Here is a 22,484-nt window from a genome sequence, read left to right as displayed (position 1 = left end):
CACATTGTTAATGATTTTAAATTTTGACGGCACACAAGGAAAAAGCTAAAAAAATATTTATTTACTACAACACACTACATATATAGATTATAACTAAGTTTTAATATAAACTAATATATGCTTTAATGATATTTAAACATTTAATAAGGGATTAATTACAAGCTAAAAATGAAATTTAATAATATTAACTACATTATATATTTGCATAATTTGGCGGCACACAAAAGTGCCGCGGAGCAGTGGTTGAGAATCACTGAGCTAAACATAGCATTTGGTTTTTCGGACCCACCGCATTGGAGCAATAAACGACATATGACGAATGGGCGTGGTCATACACTCGCGAAAACACTATTTGTGTTTTATAAATGCAATGTGTATCTGTTACATAATTTATGTGATACTGGCTCGGACGTATTACACTTTTAAATTATTTTGTTTTTTCATAAGTGACAAGTCTAATAGCGCCGTTTTAACTAAATCCATCTCTTTTCATCAGCGTAAACACAATAAGAGAGAAAGAGACGAAAATTTGCTTAAGCATACAGTGAGACTGATTTATTGTATTTTAAATTCGTTATCAAATATACGAGGTATGTGATAAATTGTTGATAACAACGTTTCATCCATTATCAGCGCCCAACTTTTGGCCAATGCCAAGGTCAAGCTCTCACTTCCGCGTCTTACATTAATATTTCTTCTTCATAGACAACTAGAACCTTCGTGCCTAGCACAGAAATTCGACTAAAGGGTAGATTTAGGGTAGGACAGCACGAACAAAACTCCAATCTAAGCATGAAATACCTTTTTTTACAGCATTTTTCATGCGAGCTATTAATTGCGCATCTTCAGAATTTAAACCCATTTAGCTGTACGACTTGCTTCCATCAGACTGTGCATTAGGAATTTTGTGACCCATAATTGTCTTTGGTGAGGGAGGATCGAACCCGACTTTTGCCGTCACTCCTCCCTACCTACCAACTGGTCGAGGCTATTTGGTTTTCTTCTCACATATCGTCACACATAGACGCTATCTAATTCTAAAAAATCGACCATAAATAATAGAATAACATTCTAATATACTCCTACTACGTTTAGCTTTAGGCAGAATAAGTCGTAATTACTAACCGCACTATCTCTTCCATTTATCGGAATGCTTGAACTTTTGACATATAAGTACTTGTTCCGCACTTGAACAATATCGAATATTGAAATTAAACTTTCACTTTCCATTAGAAGTAATAATATGCACTGTCATGCCATCAAAATTGTCCTTCGTAACTAAAATACGTTCTTTTACGGTAGACTAGTACACTCTAGATAGGACCTTAACATCCCCTTTTTCCTTCCGTCTGTCATAGGGATAATACAAATCATGGAAATACAGACTTATTTAAAGTCTGTATTAGCACCACTAATCAGCTTTTTTTATAGATAGCAAATAGCTTGAAGGACGGAAGTTGAATTACTTAAGTGAACAGGTGGTTCCAGATGGTGTGCAATGGTAAGTGCCTAAAAAACAATCTTGAATAATACTCGTCCCGTTTATGCCATTCAACTATATTTAACGATATTTCCATCAAATGCTTCGTCTGAACAGCATTTTTTTGGTCTACCTGTTCCACGTTACCGATACGGGTCGGGCGATCTCGCCATGTTTTTATACGTCCATATTTTGTCTTAGCCCAAAACCATATTTTATTTAAAAACGTAGTCTCGTACTTCCGAGATCTTTTATCTTTTCATATCATGGGTGTCAATAGAGATCCTTCGCGACCATTATTTTTTTGAACAAGTTCTTATGATAATGGCTACGCTTAATGAAAGTGAGTGTTTTATTACGTAAATATACTTAGTTGCTAAATGGTGCTAAATTTAAAATTAGAAGCAATTCATGTATATTTTACTTTTTGATATTCATAAGTGTGTTACATGAATGAATGATTTTTGAATGAATAAGACCATAACTTCAACTCTAGAAAACTTCATTCGGTATGCTTATTTCAGTATGTTTTTCTCTAAGTTTGGCCAGGTATGGGCTTTAAGTAAATAAATGTAAAAGGCAAATAAACAGGTTTAGGACCTACGTGCTCGTCAAAAAAAAATAATGATAAAGTTTTTCTTTCTACCTTTCAAAACTATATAAAGCTTTTATGTATTCATATGCGATATAAATAGCAGTTATAGAAAATGACGTAAAGAACCGTAGTTCAGGCTTAGATTGGAGGTATTGTTAGTGCCAGCCACAGAAGGTTCTGCTTGTCTATAAAACACGGAAGTGAGAGATTGACCTTGGCCTTGGCCAAAAGTTGGGCGTTGATAATGTATGAAATGTTGTTATCAAACATTATCTCATACTACATATATTTGATAAAGAATTTATTCTTCTAAGATACTAATCAGTCTTATTTACACTTATTACGCTGTGTTCAACGAAATCTGAGTACCATTGAAAACCGAAGGGGAAGATGGTTAGACAACTGGAGCGAAACGACAACTTCTTTAGGACCATCTTGGAAAGGAAGATAGAAGGCAGGAGAGGACGAGGAAGATCGGATTAAGGAAAACGCTGAGGTCATGACGTACCAGAAGTTGAAGACACTGACGCAGAACCGCACTGAGTGGTTAATCATTAGACAAGAGCCCAAGGGCTCTTAAGGATGACGCTGTGTTTACGGTGGGATGAAAAGAGATAGGTTTAGTTAAATTGATGCTACTACTAATACTAATTTCAACACATATTAACTAGCGGACCCGAAAGACGTTGCCCTGTATTATATTTTAAGCGCTTAGGATATTAAACAAAGTATGAAAGTACCGACTGCAGCGCCATCTGCCGAGCTGATTTTTGAATCTAAACCATCCAGGACGTCACCGAATCGCATAAAAAAATCATTCAAATCGGTCCAGTTGGTTTAGTGACATACACACGTATAGTAGGATTATCATATATATGTAAACATTAGAAGAAAAAGAAATTGTATGAAAATCCCGATAATTTAAAAATATAGTCAACCTACATACACAAACAGGTTCTAGAACAAGTGACATATATGGGTATTATAGAACATATATTTATTGATATGCATTTTAAGTATAGTAAAGTATATCAAGCCAAAGGCTCGTTTTAGCAAAGTTTTTTCAGAAGTATGCCATGCATGCTCACCAAGCATTAGCTTTGAGCTTTTGTTAAAGATAAGTTAACTGTAGGAGTAAAATTTACATCTAAGTTTACATAGTAGTATCATTAAGCTTTAGTACATATTATGTGTTACATAATTAAATTTATTAACTGTCAATTTCAGTAGCAAGACTTATAACAATAGATAACACAGATTATTCAACATTTATTTTAGAATTACACTCTGTAATCTGGTCATAAATACTTTTAGTTTAAAAAATAAAATTATTTGAATTTAGAATTTGTCACTGGTACATTTCGGTATTACAATTTGGCGCCAATTAACAATGGCTATTGGTTGATCTATAAAAGATTATTAAACCTTAAAAAAGTAGATTATTAATACAGTTACATATGAATATATACTGTGTAGGTACCTACACAAGTGCATCTCTTTCATGTTGCAGTAAACCTGATTTGCAATTCAATTCCATTACCAACATACAATCTACATGTTTAATGTCCTTATATAGCAGAAGCAGTTGAACAAATTTGTGTACATATTTACTTATATATTTTTTAATGATTTTTACATTTAAAAAAATGTTTTAACCAGCTCAGTTTTTAGTGACGTGACTTCCGTTTGTCAAAAACTTATTTTAGCATATTTTTTCTTAATCTACAGTCTGCCTTTTATCCTCAGGTACACTTAAAAGGCAAGGTGTGTGACGGAAAATGACAAAAACTTAACATTGGCTATGACGTTAAAATATTACCATAGCTTAAGCAAATTAATCATCCGGTCGACTCTTCACACCTACCACAGAATATATTACAAATTTCATTATATCAGCGGACAGCGCCCTGACAGGCCCAGACCATAACACTCTCGTGTCGACCTTGTCTATGGTATTGAACTAATGGATATTAATATAAAAACAGTTTGCTTTCTTTACTCATAATAGGTACTAATTTTAATTTAATAAAAGCGTTCAGGCAAAAGAGTAAGCGTAGTACGAAGTAAAATGACGTCATTATATATTTGGATACTTTTTATACTTTAAGAATAGGACCTTACACAGCGTAACTTTACAGAAATTGATTAAATAAAGTTAAATTAGATAAAGTTTAACAAAGGCTTTTATTATCATAGACATGAATACAAATAATGCAATTACTTTTACCTTATTACTGCTAAGATTATTACAGATTTTTAAGCAATATAATTATTACTATCATTGTTATCGTTATTATATATTTTTGTTAAAATGGCTTCGAATCTCTTCGAATCAACCGTGTTAGGGAGAAGAAAAAGATGGCACGTATCGGAAAAATGTGACGGTATTTTTTTTCCAACGCCGATAAAGAAATTTCACTTCAATAAGTGGCGCTACCTCATTAGGTCTGGGCCTCAGAATTCTAAATATGTTTCAATCTAATAGGCGAGTAAGTCATCAGCCTATGTCTGACACACGCCGGAGACTTTTTGGCTTGTCATATCCGTTTCCTCACGATGTTTTCTTTAGAAATATAAATAATTTCCATTGGTGCCGGGAATCGAATCTACGACCTCAGGGGTGAGTCGCAACCCACTAGGCCAACACTGCTCTGTCGTTTCATACTTTGGAGTAATTATTTTATTACCATTTTGTGTCAAGTTTTTTACAAGGATAAATATTTCAACACCAACGCAAACACATAATTGTCTTGACGTCAATTCTAACACAGGAAAACTTACGATCTAAATATTTTGCACTTATCAGTATCTACTTCCCTATAAAATCACATGTACTTTATGTTAATAAACCTATGAAATCAACTATTTTTTTTTACAAATAGGATGCAAACGGGCTCTGACGATTAAGCTATACGTCCCATGGACACTCTTAATGTCAAAGTGCTCGCGAGTGTGTTGCCGGCTTTTTAAAAATTATTTAAATTATTTTCCAGTATAATACCTACTGTTACAAGGTCTTGATAAGTCTACAAATCCACGGGTCTGCATAAAATTATTCAAACTTAAACCTTTTACAAAAAAAGAGGCTTCAAGCTGTGATTTTGCAAGAGGTTCGTTATAGGTTTTTTTATTTGTAACTTTATGTATATTTTTTTCTTTTTATACTTACTATTTGAATCGGTATTAAATTAATAATAACATTGCCAGAATTCACTTCACGCGTATACATTTAAAAGTAAAAGTACATATATACCGTCTACGTCAGACAGTTAAATTTAATTAACTAAAATCGTCCTTAGAACGCAAATTCTCTGATGTATATTTTTCAAAAGAGTTTATATTTAAACAATATATTTTACTTAAATATTTTTTTTAATTAATCATCTTTTTATTATTTTCGACGACTAATTTGTGTACATCGATTTTAAATTCATCAAAAATTAATAAAATTATCACACCTTATGCGATTATAAAAAAATATATATAAGTAAATAGACCTTAGATTGTTTCCAAAAAAAAACCTAAATATAAAAAAACTTTTTGAACGGATATATAGTATATACTACATCGCGACAGATTTACGTAACTGTCCCGCTGCTGCTAAAACGTTCACTTACATGACGAATTGTAAAATGAATGTAATAAGCCTGTCTGCTAAGCTCTCGTTCCTATAAATAGTAAAGAATCTAGAAGAACCAGCCCTTATTAGCTACAATGCAAAAAATATTGACGTCATCGAATAACCAGTTTCGCTAAAGGAAAATCATGATCAAGTGTATACTTGGTATCCATTTAATAAACCCAAAAAACTCGTTTGACAAAATAAGTACCTACCACGAGTTTGGTAATTCAACTTCTATAAGTCTTAATACCATCTAGAAGCATCTAGTTGGAAAGAATGTAAAAAGCGTGACAAAATTGATTATTGTTAATTCTCACAATAGGTTGTGATCAAGTCCTGGCTAACGCCAGCCTTACTCCTTCCAAATGCACAGAAGCCTTCTGGGCCTTCGCTGGCTTCACGGATCGACCTCGCTGTTCCGAGGATAAAGCGTGACACAATTATTAACGGCAATTGTTTTATTTGTCACGCAGTTTAATTTTGTTCGGTTGTCATTAATATTCCATCAAATATTATAGGAGACACTACTCATTTGTCTGCCAATGTTACCTAGATACAGATTATAGGAACATGCACAAGAAAGAGACACAAATAATGTTATGAAATCATACATAGTGTCTACTAGGTATGAAATTCTCATTGAAAGGAAATTAATGTAATTTTGTAATCACCATTTAATTTATGTCGGACCATTTAGTCAAACATGCCTTTTAGGTGCTAAAAATACAACAAAATACTATGCCATATAATTTAGATTAATGGTTTGTTTATTGGTTTATGATAATGTTGATTAGTTCGCTTAATTACATTGACCTGGATGCATCATTAATTTTAATTAATTCACTGCATAGCTAATATACTTCAGTCATTAACTAGGATATTAATAACCATGGAATACAGATCTATCAAGACCTAAGCAGACATCTCGTCAACAATACCCAGTGCTTGGTGCTATACTGTTTTAATAATCTAAATGCAATGCACTCAAACTAATGAGTAAGTCAAGTGATTATAATCTCTGGCAGAAAAACTCATGAGTTAAGAAATAGTTTAGGAACATATTTGTTATTGTTTTGGTATTATATTGATAATATGATAAAATAAAAACGTGGAACTAATAACTTGTTTCAGAGAGTATTTTTGATAAAAAAAGATTATTGATAAAAAAATTGCTTGTTCATGTTTATTTCAATTAAGTTAACCACATGATCTTTCCGCACAATTTATGTTGCCATGTTAGATAACCAAATTTATTATCTTAAAATTTATAAGGAAATAACAGGATTATATTGTTTATGTTAATTTGAATTTGTTAAATGTATAATATATATACCCTACTAGGGGCTAAACTGTTGTTTTCCTTGTTCAATAAATCTGTATGTTGGATACACAGTTATGGTATTATTAATATGGTAATTATATTAATAATCTAGGGTAATAATATAATTTTAATATACTAAGTTAGTTAATTTTCCAGTCCTTTATTGATTTCTTAAAACTTCTCTTTCATATTTTTCTAATAACTGTATCTAGTTTATTTTATATATATGCATGTTTGTGGTTTCAAATTATAATAATGTAGAAATTAATTTTTGATGAGATCATGATATAGAGTTCTAGTTTTAGTATTTATACTGAGACTAGCGGATCTGACAGACGTTGTCCTGTCTACACGTCTTTAATTTCAAAATTTCAATTTTTAATAAGCCATTTTGATGAAAATAATATTCAAATGTTATGACAATATCTAACGATCCAGCACATGGTCACACACAATATAACACAATGATAACAAAACTTTTTTTAAATTTCGGGACAGACTAAAATTAAAATTCGAATATTATTTAAAATTTGACACTGCGATGGTAGCGCCGTCTGTCGGATCCAATGTAAAACATTCCAAAATCAACAACAACTAATAAATTGAAAATTAATTAAAAAAACATTATCCAGCGGACAAAATTGTGAATCTAAACCATTCCCAGATCCCCTTGAACACACTCAAAAAAATTCGTCTAAATCGGTCCAGTCGTTTAGGAGGAGTTCAGTCACATACACACGCACACAAGAAATATATATATTAAGATAAACCTGACTGCTATGAACTATCATGATTTTAAAATTTATTAACTTTATTATTCTATTCAATGCTTTCAGTGTTCTGTTTACATTAAGATTTTTATTTAGTAGCGGAAACGTAGTTGCCTAAGACTGCATATTACAATAAGGCTGCTTATTGCATCTAGAAACTATATTTAGGTATACGTTCCTATCTATGTTTATAATTAATGAGTAATGATTTTTATTAAATATGATTGTTTGTTACATATATATATATATATATATATATATAAGTGCAATTAAAATACTATATTCTATAATATATTTATAGTTATATTGGTTTTGACAGTCAATTTTTTTATGTCATACTGTAGTGATTCATTTTCACCTGATAGTGAATAATTTGATATAAAATGTCTTGCGAAAACTAAAACAGTAATTTTTAGGTCTACTAACAAAGCCTCTAATTGTTTTATAGTTTTAAGGATGACTTGTAAATTGTGTGTTTAAAAACTTGATAACAACACACAATATTTAAGTGAGTCTTATTCTTATTTACATTTAAAAAACCTTGCTGAAATTTATCGTTTTCTCAATGGTAGCAATTAATGTTTACCATCAAATTAAAGAATATACCTAAAATATCATGCATGTAACATAATTTTAGCAGTAATGAATAAGGATAATATTTACCCAGGTTTTCTCGCGTCGATTATGTCAATGTTGGCAAAAACACGATTCACAAAACTTTCACAAGTTAAACACAGTTCTATTTTAACGCTGTTAATTTAATATTCACTCAAAAAGTCGACTGATTTCATAACTTATAGTCCTTGAAGGATGAAGCACCTAGCCGATTCGCAGAAATCATATAACAAATGAATTATCTACAATGATAAAGTTTTTTTACCACCTTATTGCCTAGAAATAACTTTCAACTTCGAAATATAGAATTCTGAACGGGGCAAGGCGCAAGCGCAGCTTTGCTAAAGTGACAGCTGACAATTGGCATAGCAATTCAGTGAACTGTCAAGTTCCGGTTCGAAAATTGTGATGCCCTATGTTTCAATATTTAATCGCCTATTCATAATAAAAAATAAATAAAAAATTGTGTTTATAGTAAATAAAGTTATGTATACATACTGTTTTGAGTATAAGTAAGTTAAGTTTTAAGTATATAGTGGCGGAGAGTTTATTGCCAGTTCTTCTCTTCCGTTCTACGCCCTTGATTTGAGAACTGGCAGTAAATGTAAAATTAAATTCATTTAATATTTCTTTTTTTGACGTTCATAAGTGTACATTGTTACCTACATGAATAAATAAATTTTGAATTTGAATTTGAATTTGAATTTAACAGTTTTATTTATTTTTACATTATTTAGTTTTATTTATTTATATTTAACAGGTTTTATACGATGAATGCACTAATATTTTACGAGTACAAAATGTTTACTACATAAAATTACAAGGTGTTACGTTAAAAGTTTCGCTTAAATGGCAACGAAACATGGAAAGTCGTTGACTGTGTTTATAATTTATTCATACGAACACAACCAGTGTGGTCAACGTAGGCGTAGGCGTATCCTCATTTGGCTACGAAGGACCAAATTCAGCGATGAACAGACTATTAGGCTACTTCAGGGACATGTCATGAATCTCTCATGAACTACTTTTAATAAAAATCATAGTCACTCTAAGATCTGTATTAGATATAACAAAATGACAACAATATTCGTGGTATGGAGGCGGGAAATACCCAGAATTTTTCTTAGAAATAATTGAACCAAATTTAGGAGGTAGCGCAATGCAATATAACAATATTGCTGTTAGTGACTACCGCAGTTATCTATAACAATGATTTCTGTCTTTGATTTCGTTAGCTTTTTGTCACTTTGTTCCGCGTATGCCTCTTAACCAGCAGACCCAATATTGAAAATTTACCCTGGTAGATAGGTAGTCCTAACATTGTCCAGAAAGCAATTATGAACCAATGTGTATTAAGTATTATATTATGTATCGAATAAAGTAAATGAATGAAAATAAAGAATGGAAAGAGTCGATACAGCTGCTCTCAATGATACTGTAAATTTTTGGGTACATGTGTTGAAAATGCTCTGGGAATTTCATATTCAAAGACTTAGCGGAGTTTTCCTTACGCTGTCCTTTGAAATAAAAAAAAAGCCGTGGTAAAATGAATTTTAGAGTATTCGGTCACCGTCTGGTGAAGACAAATTTAAGGAACAGAATGCAACTAGCAATAGTGATCAGCATGGGTTGCTATACTAAAAAATTGGAACAAATATGAATGTCAGAAGTATTTGCCGTAACAGTTCTAACCAAGTAATCACATGATCAGTTTACATGCTGGCAGAAAAATGTACGCTGCCTCTAACATCAGCACTGTCAGTGAACTTTGCGCCAACACAAATGATGATAACGGCGAGTCTTGTTGGTGTCCTAATGTTGCTGGCAGATGAAACAGAATCTCTATAAAGTAGAAATTATGTATTACTAGTGACCCGCCCCAGCTTCGCACGGGTGCAATGCTGATGAAAAGCTGGTTTTTATTATGTATTGTTATTTCCGTCGCTGGAAAGCACCGATAATATACGCGTTCGATCGCTGCTAAATAAGCCGTAATGAGCTGTATAGATCTATATTAAATGAACAATGTATTCAAGGTATTTAATTGGTTAAGGATTAATGCTGTATTGGTTAAAATCGCTTCGAAAATTAGCCATTATTTGTCGTATAAAAGTAAACGACAAAAAAAAAGTTATTGTGCGTTATCCATAAGAGATAGACATATACCATCACGGACTTTTCTGTAGACCTTTTCAATGTGTACAATACTTAGTACATTATTTTGATAAAACTCGTAGGGTTCAGCCTGCGTTTGCAATGTAAGCGGAAAAAATGTAATTATTTACGACATCACATTAGAAACCTCAAAAATAACAGTACTTTTCCACTATTTCATGGATGTTATTATACATATGAACCTTCCTCTTGAATCACTCTATCTATTTAAAAAACCGCATCAAAATCCGTTGCGTAGTTTCAAAGATTTAAGCATACAAAGGAACATAGGGACAGAGGAAGCGACTTTGTTTTATACTATGTAGTGAAGTATAAATAAAGTTAAAACCAAATATACACGACAATTTTATATTAGTTTCGGCTACTTTTTAGGCCTACAATATGGATTCTTGCTTTTGAATAATTCAATAAATCTTTAAGTATCAAAAGCATGTTGTAGTCGCTATTCAAAGATGAGCAACCTCGCTTAGACGTCAGATTAGGAATGATTTTCAAAGGGATTCTAAACATTTCCAATTACTAGTTACATATTTGTTATCTTGATACAGCTTCTGACATAATTTACGAGTTACGGCTTTACCCAACAATGATTTGTCTATTTACTTTAACTGTCTGATATTACTTTTAAATTAAATTAACTCTATATTTACGGGAAAAGTAGTGCTTCTGTCTGAAAACAAATGTAATAAATTAGTGATTTATAAACTAAAAGTAAAAACTAAAATAAAAACAACACTCTTGTTTTATTCATTTATTAATATTTTTGGTTCAATAGATACATTGATTTTTTAAATGCTAGCTTACTTATAAGTATCGGTTAAGTAAAATCTAAATTGATTGCAAATGACTGGTTCGATAACTGAATTTGAAAGCGTTAATATACTGATCTATAGAGACTAATCGTAAAATATTTAGTTTATCTAAATAGCCAAAGCTTGTGCTGGTTCCTAAGCACGAGCTTTATTCTGGTGCTGAGCATGATCCTGTTTGTGAGCATGATCCTGGGCGTTTGCCTGAGTTCATGCCTGAGCATGATCCTGTGCCTGCGCATGATCTTGAGCCTGAGCCTGATCCAGCGCCTGTGCATGATCCTGTGCCTGCGCATGATCCTGGACCTGAGCCTGATCTTGCGCCTCGGCATGATCCTGGGCCTGAGCATGACCCTGAACCTGAGCCTGATCCTGCACCTGAACATGATCCTGCGCCTGAGCATGATCCTGAGCCTTTGCCTGAGCCTTGGCCTGTGCATGATCCTGTGCCTGAGCATGATCGTAAGCCTGAGCGTGAACCTGAACCAAAGCCAGTGCTAGGTCGTAACATGTTTCCACTAGCTAAAGCGGAGCCAGAGTCAAATCCAGATCCGTTGTTGTAACAATAACTGATAGATCTAGCTAGCCCAATGAGTCTGTAAAACATTATGGCATAAGCGTTCTTAGATGCATTACCAGTGTAAGATGTTGCCTGAGCTGTATTTATTGGTATTAGAACGTTTGGTACAATGGGCCAAGGTAAAGGTGGCAGTGGGCTTGCTACTGGAATACTATTTTGTGTTATAGGTAATTTAACTGGAACACATTGTACTGGTTGAGTTACGGGAACTATTGGGACGCGATTGTAAGGATTTGGATGAAAAGGGTGATTGTTATTTTTTAAGCCAGGGTAGAACGGGGGAGTTCTAGGTGTATTCCCGGGGTTGAATTTGGGTGGATATCGTTTGTATGCAAATGGTGTGTCAGCTGGTGCCGCTGAAGCAGGGTATGAAGTTGGAGGTGCGTCCGGTGGTGGATTCTGAGGAATTGGTTCACCTGAAAAAAGAAACACGTTACTAAATTCGCTTAATGATAAACAATATTTTTTTACAGGTTTCAAACTCCTGTAATCGTTTAAAATCGAAAAATTCATATTAACACGACGCCTATCAATATTCTGGCAAGTAAATATTTATTATTATTAAATCAAAAAACTTAATTGGAAAGGCTGGCCCAAGCAGGGTAATAAAAAAGAGAGGTCGCCTTCTTGAGCTGACGAGTTTAAAGAAGTTGGTGGGGAAGATTGGGAAAAAATGCTCAAGATAGACAGAGATCGTGGGGAATTTCCATGAGCAAGAAAATAGTAAGTAATTTCCTCACCGTCTGCGGGCCAACTGCCTATTTTAACGACGAATTAAACGATTATTCTATCGCACATTTAGTCGATAATTTGTAGACAATTGACGTGCCCTACGGTTTTATGTTAGTCTAGTCTATGCATATGTTTATAATTCCCACGACTGTATCTATTTTATTATTTTTTGGTTTTTAGTACATTTATCTTAAACATTGCAATGTATGTTTAACGTAAAACCGTTTAATTTAAAAAGTTTTTTTACCTATTTTTATTTTCTAGTTTTTAGTTTTTATTTCGCATTTTGTTTAATTCATTTAGTGCTGCATTATTGCAAGGTTTCTTGCCCGTTATTTATAGTATATTGTATTCTGCTTGTTGAGCCCTTTCATTTGATACCCATATTGATGGGATTGATAAAACCTACGTTATCCGCCATTTTATAGCGGCTGCCATCTTGGATTTCAATTTTTTATACTATATTGTATTCTGCTTGTTGAGCCCTTTCATTAGATACCCATATTGATGGGATTAATAAAACATAAATTATCCGCCATTTTGTAGCGGCGGCCATCTTGATAATTTATAATGATAATGAATACACATAATTGTTTTGTCATAAAAATCCAAAGTGTATACAAAATTTCAGATTAATCGGTTGACAGGAAGAGGGTGAAATTTGAATTACTAAATTTGTTCCACGAAAAAAGAATAAAACAAACGGGGTGAGCTAAATAAAACCGTTTATAAACCACGGCGTAGAAGGGTTTGAATATTGAATATTAGCATAGTGCCTGCCAGTTTTGCCTGCCAAAAAAAATGCCAATCAGTAGCCCTGGGTTTTAAAAGGAGTACGAAAAAGCTGTAGGTCATAGGCTGAGATGTTAGGATGCTGACAAGATCCGCAGAAAATAGCACATTTTTCACAATAGTCGGCAGTTTCATTCCCATTATACAACAATGACTAGGTATCCATATAAATACAATATAAATATCTTTTTTACTACACCTAAACAAAGCTTCTGTTATTTTAAAAGTATTATGTTTTTTTTCGGGAAAAAAATTATTCAGGTTGTGGGACCTCATCACATAGAAATACTAATTTAATTTATTAAATTAAATTAAAATTTCTGTACTGTGTCTCAAACCATGTGCCAAGCTGCTAATCGTAGCTATCGTCTCATCGTGATGATGAAGCCACATCTCCCTCATCAGGGGACTGCAAAATGGAAGTGTTTATTTGTGAGGATGCTTCTGTCCCTGGATTAGGTAAACTATTGTGTATTCTCTTACATACGGGATTCGAAGTCTCGACTATCTATCGACTAAGGCCAAATCAATATTGAATAAAGCTCTCAGCGATAGCATAGAATGTGATTTTTACTTCATGATGAACAAAATTTGAGAAGAAAGTATTAAATATGTCTCTCCTAACGCTATTTAGGATATAAAATATTTTTATGTGAAATTTTAGTACATTTTTTAAATAGTCATTGTAAAAAATATCGCGCAGCCCGGACATACAACGACCACTATTTAAGCCTTGATTTGATAAGGCTATCGCGGAATGTGGTTGAAAAGTGTATTATGAATATCCATAGCGCCAAATCACCTGCATCATGAGCATACCCCTCACACACACACCTTCACTTTTACACTTAGTTAAATGTATTGAATACTCTTTGTCTATTGTTGTTATTAACCTTTTTGTAGTATAATGTATGATGTATTCCATTTTTGGCTATATTTTCACTTTTCATTTGTTTGATATTGTTTATTTTTATTATAATTTGTGTTTTTTGGAAATTATATTAAAGTACAAATTACATACTAATAATATAAAATAAAATAAAATAAAATTATGAAATATGAATAATATTTTTCGTTCTTACCGACAGAATAATAAAAAAATGTTAACTGGTTATTAAAAGAAAAAAAAACCATCAGTACAATTAGTTTAATATTATATTAGAAACAAATACTTAATTTTTTACAGTTTATCATTTAATCATTGACTGTGTTGCTTAACAACGCCATCTGCTGGAATAGTGCCTGTGTTGTTGTGTCGTTAAAGCAATTTAAAAAAATAGTTTTACTATTCGCCGATAGATGTCAGGAAGAGTCATTTTTTCAGATTAAATTAGGACTACTTAAACGCCACCTTTTTGTTATTTTTCTTCCAATAAAAAAAGTAAGTTTATGTTTAAGTTGATAAAACACGAATATAATGACATTCTCTAGAAATGATTCCTAGCTAGATCGATTTATCGCCCTCGAAACCCATCGTATACTAAATTTCATGAAAATCGTTGGAGCCGATCCCGAGATTCCAATTATATATATTATATATATACAAAAATTGTACATAAAATAAATTAAAATATCACTGGTTTTAGACACCAATCCTTGATCGCTTTAGCGGATAATTGACATTTGACATACCTGGTACATTGTAATAATTAAATTATTCAATTTAAATAATTACATTTTTAAATTGTTTTCTAACTGGTAAAAAATATTTAAAAACACGATTATTTACCTTGATGAGCAGCATGAGCATGCAGTATCTGAAATAAATAACAATAATAATCGTAAAATTATTCACCATAATACTATAGCATCAAAGCATAACATTGCTAGGTTTGATTCCTAGAAAACTATATCTTTTTCAAAAGACAAATAGGTTGACCATGCCTTAGGTTGCCATATAAACAAAGAATTCCTATATTTCAATGATCTTCCAAAACACTAACAAAACTATTGCCAAAGCGACTATAAAACCCCAAAATGTGTGGGTATATGGATCCAGTGTAAGAACATTTTATGGTATGGGTATTGCTTAGAGGTAAATCATGCGTTGAGGTAATCCATATAACACCTCAGCTTCTGTGCCTGACACACGTTGTCGTTTGGGTCTAAGACTCATAGAAAGAAAGTCCATTGGTGCACAGCCGGGGATCGAACCTACGACCTCAGGTATGTTGCTCGAACGGTGAAGGAAATAATCGTGAGGAAACCGACATGTCTTAGACCCAAAAAGTCGACGACGTGTGACAGGCACTGGAGGCTGATCACCTACTTCATACTTGCCTATTAGATTTAAAAATGATCATAAAACAGATTCAGAAATCTAAGGCCAAGACCCAAAGGGGTTGTAGCGCCACTGATTTACTTTTTACATACAGATTTAAAAAATATATATAGTTTCACGTTTAGAAATACGAGACGAGTTAATATTCATAAAATAACTTACGCTTAAAACGAAGAGCGCGATAGTGGAAATCATTTTGGCCATGGGAACTTAGTATCCGTTAGAATCCCTAACCCAAGTGATTTGATCACAATTATGTCGAGCTCTTATACGGATTTTGAGACAGAACAAACAAAATATATTTTATTTTGCAATAATATTATCAATTAAGGCCAAGCGTGACTTCCAAAGTCAAAACTAACTTAATTGTTGTTCCTGACTTTTTTTTAATCTTGTCTCCAGGGAATCTGTATATTATACCAAACCGAGTTTTTGTTATATTCGTCTAATTTATTCATTTAGTTTTATTAATTAATCTATATAAAAATGAATTCTTTGGAAAAATGAATGTTTTGCTGAAACTCGATTTGGATATTTATGACCTGATTGTACGTGTTCCGGTCCGGTGGTGGAGAGGCGTGCTATCTGTCACTCAGGTCTCCTGTTACAGAGACCAGTCTCTCACATACACTTTCAAATGTTATCATCTTAGTTTTAATCATTATAACCTTGTATGTATATGTGAGAGAAGAAATAAAGATTATTATTATTATTGTTTGTGTAATCTGTTTTGGCTTTCTGTATTGTCTTAGTGTTTTGTATTATAATATGTATAAGTATAAGCTGTAAGATGACTTATTATTGAATAAATAAATAAGAAGTAAACATTTTATAATTAGATGTACCTATATGCTTTATATAAAAAGTATATAGATACATTAATAATATCAAAAAAGGGTAAAAAGTATAGTTGACTTCACAGGAGACGAAAAGCTGGCAGGTACCTCGGACAAAGAATTAGTCTAGCTATTAAAAGGGGGAACGCTGCCAGTTTCTTCGGAACCTTGCCTCAAGGGACTCCCACTAAATTGAGTCTTCAAAAACTCTTTGAGGACCAGGTTGTAAATTCTTTAATAGAGCAGGCAATTTCCGCCTTACCATTTAATTGAGCGAGAACATACTTGAATAATACGGCCTATTGTTCCTTCTGATGCTTGTTCGAATGCTTTAGCGCAATTTATCAAAAACGAGAAATGTTTAATCAATTTAAAAATTATATTTAGTTCTAACTCAGCCATGGTGACGGTTCCGACAGGTTTATTATTGACAGTAGTATTAGCTAACAGGTAATTTTTCTTTAACTTCGTTTGTACCTGGCGGAAAGGCTTATGAAAATTCAAGTTTTGGCACGATATCTATATATATATAATGAGAATGGTCTTCGTTTGAGGCTCAATCACGCCTAAACCACTGATCGTATCGACATGAAACTACCACCATTCGATGCGAAATTTCTAGATGGTTTATGGGTATTTATTTTTCGAATTCTAACGTTCCTTCATTTTTTTATTGCTGTTTTACTTTTATGAATATTTATCCCGCTTCCCGCAAGCGTTTTCTCTTGATTCTTTTGTTTTCATGGATTTCAACGGAAATAATGTTCTTTTACATTCAGCTAAGAATCTACTTATAAACTTCCACGCATCCACCGACCAACTCCCACGCACCCCTGCACACCCACTCTCATTTTTTGATAAAAATAAAATGCCGTATCTATGATCGAGTATCACTTGAGAACGGCTGGACCGATTGGGTTAATTTTTTTTTATTGTCTTCAGAATTGTCATGAGAATGTTTATACATATGTAAGAAAATTTTAAAAAAGTCTGCTAAAACGTTAAGAATTTCGATGATAATCGAAGTATTCCAATTTCTATAGTTACTCATCACGAAATCTCGGGAACTATATGACTTAGAAATGTGAAATTTGGTAGGAATATTACTTTCGTTGGCCGCGCTGACCATCGACACAACGCTCCGCCAGACTGACAGTTGTCAAATCTCGTTCCGATGTATTTCGCAATGCGCCGACAAATAATTTATTTCGCGATGAAGCATTTGAGCAACTTACAAACGAGAGACAAATATTTTGTAATTCAATATGGATATTAACAATGACTGAGCCTTAACTTATAGATAAAGTATTTTATATATAAACAATGACCAACTCACTGAATTACTGCGTAGGCGATTGATAACAACAAGACAACATGCAGTAGCATTCAATTACACACAATAACTCATTGTTATTGTGTAGTGTTATTAGTTTTTAAGCATAATTTATTTTTAAAGTCAATTGTTTTTGCTATGTTAATGTATATGTTACATTTTATGATTTGAAGGAATCAGCCTTCTATGTATTCTTCATTACTGAAGGACCTATTGAAAAGCCGTAACCAATTATTCGTAAAAATAATACTTGCTATCTCTACCCTCAGCCCTGTCTTAGGGCATTAGGGATGTTGAGACCTGAATCCCTGACTCTTCCTACCATCACGTTTCCATACCATTACCATTGTCGAGACGTACAGGAGAGAACCTGGCAATATGGACATCGTAGCAAAGCACCCGTTTTTAAATCATAGTCTTGTGGTGATCTTTAGTTGGTTGAGAATAGTAGTAGTTCAAGTTTATGAATATAATAAAAAATACATGTAACATATTGACATTAACAAAATGTACATATAAAAGTAAACTAGTAACATATCCACCTTAAAAATCATATTTCAAAGTTGGCCTAAAGTGGTTAAAACCTTACTTAAATAAAAGGACGAAATAAAAAGTAATTAAAAATTTAGATATGTTTAAGTGTGCGTGACATGTTTGGGTGTGGATGCACGTGTGTGCGTGTTTACAGTACATGTTTAGGTCGCGGGCTACTGGATTGACTCAGTTGCATGGATCTGGTTAGCGCTGCTCCTACTTTTTCCAGCATTTTTTTATAAGAGTTGAAGAGGACATTTATAAAGTAAAACAAACACTTGAAAGTTCCTGTCTTCGTTAACGTACATGAAAAAAACAATTCAACATTGTCTATGGTTCGTACCAGAGTTATGAAATTTGCAATCTTTTCGAAATTGAAAAGCTATGTTTTTTAAAGTTATTTCACAAGTTAGTGACTTTCATGACTTTAATAAGATTAATGACATGTGTACAAATATAAACAAGACATAACAATGGACTATAGTATAGTAACTAAAAGTTATTATATTTATTAACTCTATATTAGTAGATCTAGCTAATAGCTATATTGTTAGTTATGGATAGATAGATTTAGGAATATAAGTTTAATTTTTTAATGTATATATTTAGAATAGTTGGTGTGGGATTTTGGAATTCTATCGTATTAGTAATTACTGTTAAGATAGAAAAATGTAGTGAAAATAAAAAAAAAAATAAATAAATATTACAAAAACATATATATAATAAAAACTAAAATAAAAACAACACCTGCTTTATTCATCTATTAATATTTTTGGTTCAATACATAGATTGATTTTTTTAAATGCTTGCTTACGTATAAATATCGGTTTAGAAAAACCTAAATTGATTGCGGATGACTGCTGGCATCTGTAAGTAGTTACTTAAGCAAATGCACAGTTTGCCCTTTGATTGCTGGTAAGGTACGATTTCGGGACTGGTTCGATAACATGAAAGCTATAAATCGTACAAAAATTTAGTCTAAGTATCTAAAAGAGCCAGAGTTAGTTCCTCTTTCGCTAGTTACTGAGCATGAGTCTTAGCCTGCTCCTGAGCATGATCCTGGTTCTGAGCATGATCCTGGAGTTGCACCTGATCCTGCGCCTGAGCATGATTGTGGGCCTGAGCATGAATTTGAGCCTGCGCCTGAATCTGCGCCTGAGCATGATCCTTGGCCTGAGCATGATCCTCGGCCTCTACCTGAGTTCATGCCTGAACATGATCCTGCGCCTAAGCATGATCCTTCGCCTGCGCCTGATCCTGCGCCTGAGCATGCTCCTGTGGCTAAGCATGATCCGGCGCCTGAGCATGACCCTGCGCCTGAGCATGAGCGCTTAAAAATGCGTCTAGAAACTCTTGTATTTGTAGGTGGAGGTAAGGGTTGTACTGGTTGAGTTAAGGGGACTATTGGGACGAGATTGTTAGGAATCGGATGAACGGGGTAGTTGGGATTTTTGAATCTAGGTCTGTCAGCTGGTGGTGCCGGCTTATCATAATTCTGAAGAGTTGGTGCATCTGAGAAAAGAAACACGTTATTCAATTCGCTAATACGATAAACAATATTTTTTTACAGGCTTCAAACAACTGTTAACTTTTAAAATCGGATTATGTACAGTAACACAACGACTATCAATGTTCTGGCAAGTATGTATTTATTGTTGTATAAAAAAAATAAAATGGCCGTGGAACGGAAAAGAAAGAGAGGTCTCCTTCTTGGGCTGACGATGCTTATAAAAGTTGGTGGGGAAGATTGGGAGAAATATGCTAAAGATGGAGAGATCTTAGTAAATTTTTAAATTGTCATTGTAAAAATTACTCAAGTGGCCTTTAACAATACTTATGGGTTAATGTCTGATATTTTGGTAAGTATATCAAATAAATTTGAATATTTAAAATATCGAGACAGGTTCTAGACACCAATTGTTGATAGCTGAGGCGGAAATTGACAATTGATAAACCTGGTAGGTACATTGAAAAAATTTAATTACATATTTAATTTACGTAATTAATTTAAATGAATTTTATTTACCTTGGTGGACAGCATGAACATGCAGTATCTGAAATAAAAAACAAAAACAATCGTAAAATTTTCAAACTATAATTCAATAGCATCGAAGTACAACATTGCTAGGTTTGATTCCTAGAAAAAACTATATCTTTTTCACGGTAAAGTCGAAAAGGATCATCTTGCCATATAAACAAAGAATTCCTTTATTTCAATTATCTTCCAAAATACTTTGAACAAAAATATTGCCAACACGGTTATGCAATGGCCAATATCCCAAAATGTGTGGGGCCAGTGAAAGAACATTTTCATATTATGGGTGTTTCTTAGAACTTAGTTTGGATTATCCATATAACATCTTATTCGATAACATAGAAAACAATAAGTATTAATGCCTTCCAAGGCACAGAACAGATAAACATCTCTTTTTTTGATGGTGATTGGATTGAAAAATAAATAAAAGATTTATTTTTGGTCAGAACAAAAAGCTGATCATCACTATAATATATATTACCAGAACAATTTTTAATAAATTAACTTAGCTTTTATTTAGCACGACCACAGATAATATTGCCAAAAGAGTATAAACCAAAAAAGCGCGCCTAAAATAAAACAAAAATGGCGACCTTCTTGAAATTGACATTTCGGTATGGACATAACCGGTATTGTAATTCTTGTTTTGTCATATATTTAAAACATAATTTAAGTATTAATCGCTTGGAACCCTCATAATGCTTTTTACAATAATAGAATTGAAATTATCCATACGAATTTTATTAAACACTATAAGCAATATAAGACCAACATTTTGCTGCCTGACTACAGAGCCCGGTGTAAACATTTTCATATGCTACCATTGTCATTATGACGTGATATTGCGGACACTGTATACGTAATGAAAATAACTACTGGTACAGTCGGTTGCACCGAGCTGTTAAGCATAATAAACCTACGTACATATAATGAAACTCCAAGACAATTGAACATAAAGTAAATATAAATTATAGAGGAAGGAACTCTATGGTTAGAGCAGTGAACAGATTTAATTTATAGACACGAGTGTGGTGATGGCAAGGAGAGATTTGACACATTATTTTGAACATTGAATGATTTATATTATGTCAACGAATTAAATTTTCTTTTTTCCTTTTTTCTTCTAAAATAAAAAAAACCTTATAAAAAAAGCTATTTGTGAAGATTTATATTCGACGACACTATAATATATATATGTATAGTTGGTATGAAATATCTGCGAACCTCGCTGGAATGCGCTTCCCCTGGCGCCAGGTTCGCAGATATTTCCGACGACTTGTACATGTTTTTCTGTTTTGAGCTGTAAATTTTCTTATTAATAAATATATAATATATAGATTAAATCGGTAAATAAAAAAAAATATTTTGCTATTTATTAAAAAAAAAACTATTTGTGAAGATTTAAATTCGACCACCCTGTATATACAATATGTATTGAGCTGTAAATCTTCTTCAGAAATAAATAAATTATATACAGAATAAAAAACATTTTTCGTTTTAAATATTACGAGATGAATTAATAAATATAAATAACTTACGCTTAAAACGAAGAGCATGGAAGTGAAAATCATTTTGGCAATGGGACGTATCCGTTAAAGAACGTAACCCAAACTGACTTGACTGCAATTATGTCAAGCTTATATACGGATTTTGAGACAGAACAAACAAAAGAAATTTGCATTTACGATAAGTTATCAATTACTTTTTGAATACTAAGTGTGGCTTCCGTTAGTCAAAACATACTTAAAGGTAAAGTGTTTTTCCTGACTTTTTTGGGTATCTTGTCTCCAGGGAATAGAAATCTGTACATATACCAAACCGAGTCGTTATATTTGTATTATTTATTGATTTAAAAGGAGTCCCTTTAGTTTTATTTTAGGAATAAAGATAATAAAAGTAAATACATAAATCATTGCTAAGGGAACGTTATAAATCATGTGGCAGTTCAAAATTTTGACGATGGATGTCAGAAGC

The 22,484-nt window shown here is 32.8% G+C and overlaps 2 protein-coding genes across 5 annotated transcripts in view; both read right to left on the bottom strand.

Annotated features, from left to right (window-relative positions):
- LOC110996823 overlaps positions 1-8,722 on the bottom strand; it is a 28,054-nt gene extending 19,332 nt beyond the window's left edge. Inside the window, exon 1 of one of the 2 annotated variants that reach the window (XM_022264683.2) lies at positions 8,451-8,722. The gene's annotated coding sequence lies outside the window, so the exon portion shown is untranslated. The remainder of the gene's footprint in view (positions 1-8,450) is intronic. The other variant, XM_022264682.2, reaches the window with a different exon arrangement.
- Positions 8,723-11,314: 2,592 nt separating this feature from the next.
- LOC111002198 (cell wall protein IFF6-like) lies at positions 11,315-22,332 on the bottom strand. 3 transcript variants are annotated; one of them, XM_045633012.1, is made up of 3 exons: positions 22,049-22,332; positions 15,221-15,248; positions 11,315-12,383 (listed from the first exon to the last, which is right to left on the bottom strand). In XM_045633012.1, the coding sequence occupies exons 1-3, from the start codon at positions 22,079-22,081 to the stop codon at positions 11,539-11,541; spliced, it is 906 nt and encodes a 301-aa protein (XP_045488968.1). In that variant the 5' UTR covers positions 22,082-22,332; the 3' UTR covers positions 11,315-11,538. The 3 variants fall into 3 exon arrangements, with proteins under 3 accessions (XP_045488968.1, XP_022120380.2, XP_022128025.1); XM_022264688.2 differs by lacking the exon at positions 22,049-22,332 and adding an exon at positions 15,935-16,073; XM_022272333.2 differs by lacking the exons at positions 11,315-12,383; positions 15,221-15,248 and adding exons at positions 19,224-19,987; positions 20,502-20,529 and having other exon boundaries at positions 22,049-22,154.
- Between the last annotated feature and the right edge of the window lie 152 nt (positions 22,333-22,484).

Source organism: Pieris rapae, chromosome 22 (assembly GCF_905147795.1).
Source record: "Pieris rapae chromosome 22, ilPieRapa1.1, whole genome shotgun sequence".
In the NCBI taxonomy this organism is placed as follows: Eukaryota; Metazoa; Arthropoda; class Insecta; order Lepidoptera; family Pieridae; genus Pieris; species Pieris rapae.
This window is presented reverse-complemented; position numbering and strand designations above follow the sequence as displayed.

Bases quoted from the DNA above. Each gene is read 5' to 3' on its own strand.
- LOC111002198 (XM_022264688.2), bottom strand. From the start codon at position 15,976: ATGGCCAAAATGATTTCCACTATCGCGCTCTTCGTTTTAAGC. The intron at 15,249-15,934 runs GTAAGTTATTTT...TATTTATTTCAG, and splicing joins TCGCGCTCTTCGTTTTAAGC to ATACTGCATGCTCATGCTGC. The intron at 12,384-15,220 runs GTAAATAATCGT...TTCTTTTTTCAG, and splicing joins TGCTCATGCTGCTCATCAAG to GTGAACCAATTCCTCAGAAT.